The sequence below is a fragment of the Piliocolobus tephrosceles genome, chromosome 17 (assembly GCF_002776525.5).
Source record: "Piliocolobus tephrosceles isolate RC106 chromosome 17, ASM277652v3, whole genome shotgun sequence".
Classification (NCBI taxonomy): domain Eukaryota; kingdom Metazoa; phylum Chordata; class Mammalia; order Primates; family Cercopithecidae; genus Piliocolobus; species Piliocolobus tephrosceles.
The window spans coordinates 31,433,728-31,444,543 of NC_045450.1; the positions used below are offsets into that span (position 1 = coordinate 31,433,728).

A 10,816-nucleotide genomic window follows, 5' to 3' on the forward strand; every position below is an offset into this window, starting at 1 on the left:
ATGACGGCCTCCAGCATTGAATCCTTCACCCTCTCATCAACATCACTTACTTCAACTTCAGCATCCATGTAAGATTCAGAAACGCACCTCCCTGAAGAATGACAACAGAGATGAACTTCAGGGGAGAAAAAAGAAACACATGTCACATTTTTTCTTAAACCAGGAAAGAGAAGGAGCAGAGGAGAAGAGACCAGAGCCCCTCTCCCAGGCACCAGGGCTTTCCTTGGATGTCCTGAGACTCAAGATTTCTCACCTCTGCAGGTGGACCTCAGAATCCAACGCAGCAGAACAGCTACAGGGCAGCAAGAACGCCTGCAATGGCAGCAGGCAGCCAGGCCTCCCCAGCACAGTGTCTCCCGGGACAAGCGAGTGTCCACATCAATGGACATCATGGTGTGTGCATTTGTTCTGTGCTGGGCTCCTACACTGCTCGTGATCATCCAAGCTGCCTGCCATGGGTCACACGTCCAGCACTTTCTCTATGAGACATGCTTCTGGTTCCATTGGCTGAATTCGGCTATCAGCCCTCTTCCATACCCATTCTTCCACAAGTTTCAGAAAAGCATTCCATCAAACCGCTGTGTCCTGGAAAGGCCAAGCAAGATCCACCCACCCCCATATGTACATGTGACAGAAACTACTCTTGTACTGTTAATGGTGGACGCTGTCCAGGTTCTTGGCATCTTGAACAAAGAACTGGACAAAACCCACAAACAAAGCAAGAAAGGAATTAAGCGATTTACTGAAAACAAAAGTACACTCCATAGTGTGGGAGTGGGCCTGAGCATAGGGGCTCAAAGGCCCTATTACAGAGTTTTCATGTGTTTCAATACCCTTTACTTGGGGTACACCTTATGTAAATGAAGAGGACAAAGTAAAGTTACAAAGTCATTTATGGAGGACGGCCTATGGATGCCATAGCTGAAGTGTGAATTGGCCTTATGTTCCCTGCCTCCATACCCTATTTTCCTGCCTCAGTACCAGATCACCTAAACCCTCATAAAGGAAAATTTTAAAAATCTCAGAACCCTCAAACTCCCTATGCCAAAGGGAAAGTTAAACCTCAGGCTGAGTCGTTCCCCACAGTCTTCCAAATGAACAGCTGTTACCAACATTACACATCAGCCAGATCCCTAGGGAAAGGTCGAAGGCCTCAGGCATCTCCAGATGCTCCCACAGATCATTCTTAAGTAAATTTGTAATCGCCCAATGGGTTTACCTTGCCCGCTGTCTAGACAGAGCTGGTTTATCAAGACAGGGGAATTGCAGTGGAGAAAGAGCAATTCACACAGAGCCGGCTCTGTGGGAGACTGGAGTTTTTTTGCTTGTTTTTTGTTTTGTTTTGTTTTGAGATGAGTTTCACTCTTGTTGCCCAGGTTGGAGTGCAGTGGCACGATCTCAGGTCACTGAAACCTCCGCCTCCGAGTTCAAGCAATTCTCCTGCCTCAGCCTCCTGAGTAACTGGGATTACAGGCGCCTGCCACCATACCCGGCTAATTTTTTGTATTTTTAGTAGAGTCGGGGTTTCGCACTATTGGCCAGGCTGGTCTCAAACTCCTGACCTCAGGCATCCACCCGCCTTGGCCTCCCAAAGTGCTGGGATTACAGGCATGAGCTACTGCACCCAGCCTGGAGTTTTATTATTACTCAAATCAGTCTCCCTGAGCATTTGGGGATCAGAGTTTTTAAAGATAATTTGGGAGGTAGGGGCTTGGGAAGAGGGAAGTGCTGATCGGTCAGGTTGGAGATGGAATCACAGGGGGTTGAAGTGAGGTTTTCTTGCTGTCTTCTGTTCCTGGGTGGGATGGCAGAACTGGGTGAGCCAGATTATGGGTCTGGGTGGTGCCTGCTGATCCACCCAGTGCAGGGTCCACAAAATATCTCAAGCACTGATCTTAGGTTTGACAATAGTGATGTTATCCCCAGGAGCAATTTGGGGAGGTTCAGACTCTTGGAGTCAGAGGTTGCATGACTCCTAAACTGCAATGTCTAATCTTGTAGCTAATTTGTCAGTCCTGCAAAAGCAGACTGGTCCCCAGGCAAGAAGGGGGTCTTTCCAGGAAACGGCTGTTACCAATTTTGTTTCAGAGTCAAACCATGAACTGAATTCCTTCCCAAAGTTAGTTTGGCCTATGTCCAGGGATGAACAAGGACGGCTTATAGTATAGGTTAGAAGCAAGATGGAGTCAGTTAGGTCTGATCTCTTTCACTGTCACAATTTCCTTAATTATAATTTTTGGAAAGGTGGTTTCAAATTCTTTCCTGGCCTCGCATGTAAACAAGGACATGTCAATCGTAACTTCAGGTCTGCAATCCAAGCCTAGCTCCTAAAACTAAAGTCCGTTGGATTGCACACTGATTGCTAATGTCCATTACGAGTGTATCTCTCCAGCTGCAGAACAAAGATGAGATCAGCCATTCCTCCACCTACCCAGAGACATCTGCGTCACTGATTCTTCCTTTACTTCTCTTTTTCCTTCAAATACTCACCTTATCTATGTAAAATAAAGAATTACTGGACACTAAAGTCTCACAGGACTGTAAGCTTTCGCTTTATTGCCTACCTGCCCTTCTTCCTACATGCTTTCTCTGTCCTTCGTTGAAGGAAATGTATAAATAATAAAACCTCCTGAAAACATCTTTGGAAAAACAGTCACAGATATGCCTTGGCTCACGGTTTTCCCAGACACGCCCGAAAGCTTGCTGAATAACCCTCAGTTGATTGAGCCCCTGGCCCCAGTCACTCATTTCAGCTGTCACCCGCTATGGTCCCTGGAGGAAAGGGTCACAAACACTTCCCTAGGCTCTGCCACCCACTTCACTTTAGTCTTTGCCACAAGGAAACATGGAACCCATATAAGAAACAGGTTTCTACAAGCTCCTTTAAAAGGTGGTATACGGAATTGCCCTCCAGGGCTTTGTACTCAGAGAAGTCAACAGCATGGAGTTTACCAGGGGCTTATTAGAAATGCGGGATCTCTGACCCCACTCCGGACTTGAATTCTAGAATCTGCATTTTAACAAGATTCCCAGGTGATCTGTATGTTTAATAAAGTTTAAAAAGCAGTGGGGCCGGGCAGGGTGGCTCACACCTGTAATCCCTGCACTTCGGGAGCCCAAGGTGGGTGGATTGTTTGAGGCCAGTTTTGAGACCAGCCTGGGCAATATAGCAAGCCCACCACAAACCCACACCCCTAAAAAGGAAAAGAAAAAGAAGCATTGGCCCCAGGGATCCGTAGGAAGATAAAATGGCTGAGAAAAATCATTTTGTACTACCCCATCTCCTGTGGAGACATCCTATTAAGGGCTTAACATCACTGCAGCTCAAGTTTATGTTATTTTACCAAATTTCCACACAATATACTAATCAATCCATTTTATTCCTTGATAAGGCTCACTGTTTAAATATATTCAACCCTTTTGTTCATACTATTTTGGGGTTTTTGTTTTTGATTTTTTTTTTTTTTTTTTTGAGACAGAGTCTTGCTCTGTTGCCCAGGCTGGAATGCAGTGGGGAGATCTCAGCTCACTGCAACCTCCGCCTCCTAGGCTCAAGCAATTCTTGTGCCTCAGCCTCTGGAGTAGCTGGGATTCAGGTGTGTGCCACCACATTCAGCTAATTTTTTGTATTTTTAGTAGAGATGGGGTTTCACCATGTTGACCAGGCTGGTCTCAAAGTCCTGGTTTCAAGTTGATCCGCCTGCCTCAGTCTCCCAAAGTGCTGGGATTACAGGTGTGAGCCACCACGCCTGGCCTGTTTGTACTGTCAATGGAAGAAAAACCTGTAAAATATTTTTTAAAGGTTTATTCTGAGCCAGTGTGAGTGACCATGGCCTGGGAAACATAGTCTCAAGAGACCCTGAGAAAGTGCGCCTGGAGCAGTTGAGTTAGTTTTTCTTGTTTTTTGTTTTGGGACAGGGTCTCAGTCTGTAGCTCAGGCTGGAGTGCAGTGATGCGACCACGGCTCACCGCAGCCTCGACTTCCCAGGCTCAGGTGATCCTCCAATCTCAGCCTCTCAAGTAGCTGGGACTGTAGGTGTGCACCACCATGACCGGCTAGCTTTTGTATTTTTGTAGAGATGCAGTTTCACCATGTTGCCCCGGCTGATCTTGAACTCCTGGGCTCAAGCGATCCGCCCACCTTGGCCTCCCAAAGTGCTGGTATTATAGGCATAAGCCACCATGCCTAGCCCACAGTTTGGTTTCATATGTTTTAGGGAGGCAGGAATTGCTGATAAAATCATATCAATACACGGAAGATATACATTAGTTTGGTCTGAAAAGGCGGGACATTTCAGAGCTGCGGATTACAAGTCATAGGTGGGTTTTAGGGATGCTTTAGTTGGTAGTTGGTTGAAAGGGTTAAGCTTCATCTAAAGACTTGAAGTCAGTAGAAAGGAATGCTTAAGTTCTGATAAGGTGGGAGGTGGTCTGCTGTCAGTCATGCGATGCCTTTTGAGAGTCAGGTTGGAAGGTAAGCCACTTTATTCCGAATTAATAAAAAACCCATTTAAATGAGGATTTCATGGTTTGTAAGGTGTGACTTAACCCCTACCTTGCAATGGACTTAGGCCTTGTTTATAATTTAGTATCTTCCTGCCACAGTGTTTTGTCTTATATTGTTTTCTTTCCTTTCCTCCAAATTCAAACAAGTGTCAGTAATGATTCTTTTTTTTTTTTTTTTTTTTTTTTTTTTGGTGGGGGGAGTCTTCTCTGTTACCCAGGCTGGAGTACAGTGGCACAATCTCAGCTGAAATGATTGTCCTGCCTCAGCCTCCCAAGTTCTAATGATTGTCCTGTCTCAGCCTCATGAGTAGCTGGGATTACAGGCATGGGCCACCACGCCTGGCTAATTTTTGTATTTTTAGTAGAGACAGGGTTTCACCATGTTGGCCAGCCTGGTCTTGATCTCCCGGCCTCAAGTGATCCACTTACCTCGGCCTCCCAAAGTGCTGGGATTACAGGCATGAGCCACCGTGCCCAGCCAGTGATCTGTCTTTTAACCTTAATACTGGTCAGTTCTGCCTAAACTCCAAAAGCAAGGCGGTGCAATGGGGCAAGTCCAACCTTCCTTCTCATCATGGCCAAGAACTTGGTTTTTCAGGTTTCACTGGGGTCTCCTTGGCCAAAAGGTAGTCCATTCAGTCAGCTGGGGGGCTTAGGGTTTTATCTTTAATTTACAGTACTAGTATATGAAAGTATTCCATCACCTTTGTGTATATAAAGACAAGGCTTGAAAAAACAATGATAGAACCTGATTTCTAAAAATATATCAGGCGGATTTTACATTTTACTGTTTTTCTTACCCTCCCTCTTTTACTTTTTTCTTTCTCCCTTCCTGTCAGCGTGCATAGATTTTACATTTTACATTTGCAAAACCATACCAGAAGATACAGTATCCAATGCAACGTCTCTGGGTAGGTGGAGGAATGGCTGATCTCTTGTCTTTGCTCTGCACATGGGAAGATAAGCTTGTAATGAATATTATCGATCAGTGTGCAATTCAATGGACTTTAGTTTTGGGAACTAGACTTGGACTGCAGACCTGAAGTTACAATTGGCTTGTCCTTGTTTATGGGAGGTCAGCAAAGCATTTGAAACCACCTTTGCAAAAATTGTAACTGAGGAAATTGTGACAGTGAAAGAGATCAGACCCAACTGACTCCATCTTGCTTCTTTATTTTTTTTTTGAGACGGAGTCTCGCTCTGTCGCCCGGGCTGGAGTGCAGTGGCCGGATCTCAGCTCACTGCAAGCTCCGCCTCCCGGGTTTACGCCGTTCTCCTGCCTCAGCCTCCCGAGTAGCTGGGACTACAGGCGCCCGCCACCTCGTTCGGCTAGATTTTTGTATTTTTTTTAGTAGAGACGGGGTTTCACCGTGTTAGCCAGGATGGTCTCGATCTCCTGACCTCGTGATCCGCCCATCTCGGCCTCCCAAAGTGCTGGGATTACAGGCTTGAGCCACCGCGCGCGGCCCCATCTTGCTTCTAACCTTTAAACTGTCCTTGTTCATTCTTGGGCATAGGTCGAACTAACCTTGGGAAGTAATTTATAGTTTGACTCTGAAACACAATTGATAATAGCCCTTTCCCAACAGTTATGAGGCGTCCAAAGGTTTCCTTGTGTTTCTATTTCGCTAAGTGAAAATGGATTTAAGTCACATCCTGAGATTTTACTTATTGGAAAACACTACTGACGCAAGGCTGAACACAGCAATGAGTGTGTTCTGGCTGGACGAGGTGGCTCATGCCTGTAACTCCAGCACTTTGGGAGGCTGAGCCGGGTGGATCATAAGGTCAGAAGTTCGAGACCAGCCTGGCCAACATGGTGAAATCCTCGTCTCTACTAAAAATACAAAAATCAGCCAGGCATGGTGATGCACACCTGTAATCCCAGCTACTCAGGAGGCTGAGGCAGGAGGATCGCTTGAACCAGGGAAGTGGAGGTTGCAGTGAGCCAAGATCATGCCACTGCCCTCCTGCTTGGATGAATGCAAGACTCTGTCTCAAAAAAATAAAATATACAGTCCATCTCCAAAGATTTTGGAAGCATGGACCATTTTGTTGGACAATGCAGGGTGCCCTATGGGAGTAATCAGCAATACAAGACCATCCCAAATGAACTGTTTTGCATTACCACAAGCCAGGAAACATTTGACTTTAATCAAACCTAAGGCAAGTCACTACTCTTGGGAATTCAAGTGTGCGGCAAATGTGTAGATACTGGCACCTGAATCAGTGTCTGTTGTCCATACCCCCAGCATCTCCATAGGACCAACCCCAGCAAACAGGAAGGTCTCCCGCACAGATTTCTCTACCTTTCATTTACAATATGCAGTCTAGATTCCCATTGTCAAACACAATTCTGTTGGGAAATCCTTTCTGCTTGAGCTTATTACCTTGAGGTCTCTGAATGAGAGAGCAAATGTAACAGGTCTCTCTGGAACCTAGACTTTGTGTTTAAATCCCCTCAGTGCCTGTGGTGGTGCATTTATTCCTTGAGGTCTGTCACATTTCTCAATGGCTCTGAGAGTTGCACATGAACTGTACACTACAAGTCATCATCATTCTCCTAGGCGCTCTGATGCCTGATCAACTCAAACGCCTCTCTCTGAGCTGTGTGTATCAGCAAGGGCTGTTAATGGACAGGGTGTTTTCACAGCTCATTAACCTGATGACCACCAATCTCAGGCTTGAGGATGAGTCAGGCACATGGATTTCTAGGCAAAGAAGGGATCATCTGGACTCTAAGAATCACTAGTTTCCTGCATGGAGACAGGAACGGGAGAGTAGGAAAGTCTAACACAGCAGGCATCTCTCATCCAGTCACAGCATCGTCCTAGATGTGTCCTCCTGAGCTATCCCTAGCCCTGGTTCAGCATTTCCATCCACCTGTGAGGGATTCCCCACCACACCCCATTTAAGGACAGGTACTTTTTTGTAAGATACAATAAAAATTACTAAAAAAGGAGAACAGGGAATAGCAGACACACAAAACACAAAGCCAAATATTTATTACATCCGATAGACATAAAATTACTCTGTCAAATTGCTATAAAAGGTTTTAAATGCCAAGTCAATTTTTAAATAGCTATTTCACTACAGACAGCCAAGAGTACAAATTGCTTCAGTCCATGGGTCTATCTGAGTAGCCTGGAACTGCAGGCCAAAACACTGGCCTCAGAAGGCTAAATAGGCTATTGAACTTGATGTTCCATGAGAATTCACACAACCCTCTGCAGAACTTGCCCATCTCCAATCCCTTAAAGCTCTTCTTCACTGCTCTCCTGGGCACACCCTTACCATCTTCTGTAACTACAGGTCTGTCTTCACAGCAGACTAACATTCTTGAAGCTAGGGACTATGATCTTCTTCACCTTTAGACTCAGTGCCTTACTATATCTGGTACTCAGTTTTTGTTCAACAACAAAAAAGTCTGTAAGTTAAGGATACCAGCAGCGCTTTGCTTTCACTTTTATTTACTTTTTTTGTTGGTTTATTTATTATTTTTAAAATTGGGTTTACCTCAACCCAGAAAATAAGAGATAATTTATACACTGTACTGACATTATTTTACCTGCAAACCAACCTCTCCAATTCAGTTCAAATTCAAGTATTCTCATGTCTTTTCTACTATTCCAGCTGTATTTCACAAAACATGTAAATCATATGGATATGTCAAGCCATAATCAGGTTTATACAGGGTAAACTAACACCTGCAAAGAACAGAAAGGGTTTGCTAGACTATGACATACCACAGAATGGCTTAAGATTTGATACATTTTAGTGATACTAATTTTATAACTTTGGGAAACACCTGTTCACGTAAACCCCAGCAAGGGCTAGTCATCAAGTGCTAGCAATGGGAGGGCAAATGGTGAGGGGTTAAGTGATGTAGTCATTTGAAAATGTCTATAAATTCTCCCTTTATTCTCACCTTTAAGAGGTGGAGCTTAATTCTCTTTACCCTTGAATATAGGCTAGACTTAGTGACTTCCCACTAACAGAATAAGGCAAAACTGAGAGTGTCACTTCCACAGGGAGGCCATTGAAAGGCACTGTGGTTTCCTTCTTGCTTTCGTACTCAGGGGAAAGCCAGCCACCGTGCTGTGAGGACACTCTGTGGAAGGGCCCTCAAGGAGAGGAACTGGGGCCTCTGCCTAACAGCCAGGTCAGTGAGCAGAGAAGTCAGCCCCAGTCAAAGTGTCAGATGACTGCAGCCCCAACCAGTATCTTGCTTGCAACCTTATACTCTTTGCCTTATACTCTTCGCCAGAACCACCAGCTAAGCTGCTCCCAAATTCCTGATCCAGAGACCTGTGAGATAAATATTTGCTGTTTTAAGACACTAAGTTTTGGGATGGTTTATTATATAGTAGGTAACTAGTATCGCTGGTGAGCCTTTGGGGGATTTATGTGAATTCATCATGCCTTGGGAAAAGCAGGGTAAAGTTGAGGAAAGAAAAGGGGTATAAATGACTAAAAGAGTAGATGCTGCCTTGTTCAACAAGTGCTTAAAACTAGAGTTAAGTGAGCTCTGTGAATATATGAGAATGACTATTAAACTCTATAGCCATTCTATTAGTTCTTTTGATCAATTAAAGATAGTATGAAAGGGGAAAAAAAGCTCCAAAATTGTTAATAGCAACTTTATTGTTTCACTGGTGCAAAAAAAAAAAAAAAAAAAAATCATAATTGTGATGCATTTCCTGCTAAATTTACAATGAAGGTGATACATAAATTATATAGATCACAAATTTTCTTTTATACTATTTAAAACCGAATTATATTGATAAATATGTCCAGAGGACAACACAGGTTCTTAATGGATGGCTGAGTCCAAATATGCAAAATATAACTTCTCATTTTGACCATGGTGCTTTAAAATTCTCAAACATGCATTAATATATTCTAGTTTTAGGGAAAATCTTACACATGGCCTTATCTTGCAATTTAGGGAAAAGCCCAAGCTGAATTTCACATACAGTATTCCTTTCTTCTAAATTAATCTCAAATTGGACTAAAGAACAAAAGAGACAGACACTTTTGGGTTAGTACTCCCCAGTAATGAAGAAAATACACGATCAACAATGAAACAAACAAACAAAAAAAAAAGGAGAGCTTCATTAGTAGCCAAGATAAGTGCTTGTGGGTTTTTTTTTTTTTTTTTTTTTTACAGATCACAGGAATTTTAAATAGCAGATCAGTCATGCTACTTGGGGTGATCAGACAGACTTGAACACTTACCAAGTGAATAATTTTATTAAGGTCCTGAAGGTGAGTGTCCGGAGGTGCTGGGTAAAACACATCACAGGTAAGAAACGGGAAACCTACCTCAGCATTTCTGAAAGGCACAATCTATGGAAGGAAAACCTAGCATAATAAAACCCTCACTGGATGTACATGGAAAGGAGTATGGTGAGCTGTTTCCTTTTTAAAGGATGAGACCTTCATAAATTGGCCCCTCGGATTCTGGTGATTCCCGCCGCAAGCGCAAATGCTCCAGTGTGTTATGAAAATGTTTGTTAATCTGCTCTGTTTCTTCACTGGATTCCAGATTCGGGAGGTCTTCTCGAATCTTTTGGATAAGCTGGTTTAAAACCTGAATTGTTACCTACAAAAGAATATGTATAAATTCATGATCAAGCACGTACCACAAAAAATGAAAGACAATTTATTTTATTTTTTTGAGATGGAATCTCACTCTGTTGCCCAGGCTGGAGTGCAGTGGCGAGATCTCGACTCACTGCAACCTCCGCCTCCCGGGTTCAAGCGATTCTCCTGCCTCAGCCTCCCCAGTAGCTGGGATTACAGGCGTGCACCACCACGCCCAGCTAAACACAATTTAATAAAATTGCTTTGAGGAGCTTCTGCTACTCTCATCAATTACCTAAGTAATTATGAAAAAAGAAAGATGGGGATACAATTCCTAGTTTGAACATCTACTGACTATCAAAAAAACCCAAACAACCCTTTAAAACAAGCAAAATTGGCCCCAGTGCTGTAGCTCATCCCTGTACTCCCAGCACTTTGGGAGGCTGTGGCAGGCAGATCACTTGAAGTCAGGAGTTTTAAGACCAGCCAGGTCAACATGGTGAAACCCCATCTCTACTAAAAACACAAAAATTAGCTGGGTGTGGTGCTGGGCACCTATAATACCAGCTACTCAGGAGGTGGAGGCACGAGAACTGCTTGAACCCAGGAGGCAGAGGTTGCAAAGAGCTGAGATTGCACCACTGCACTCCAGCCTGGGTGACAGAGCGAGAGTCTGTGAAAAAAAGAAAAAAAAAAGGAAAATTTTATTAAACTTACAAATCTT

General features: G+C 43.9%; 1 protein-coding gene across 2 annotated transcripts in view; it reads right to left on the bottom strand.

Annotated features, from left to right (window-relative positions):
* Positions 1–9,132: 9,132 nt before the first annotated feature.
* The window catches only part of VPS35 (VPS35 retromer complex component), a 30,440-nt gene continuing 28,756 nt past the window's right edge, over positions 9,133–10,816 (bottom strand). For both annotated transcript variants that reach the window (XM_023189584.2, XM_023189583.2), the window contains exon 17: positions 9,133–10,111. In XM_023189584.2, the coding sequence (XP_023045352.1) occupies positions 9,932–10,111 (180 nt within the window). In that variant the 3' untranslated portion in view covers positions 9,133–9,931. The remainder of the gene's footprint in view (positions 10,112–10,816) is intronic.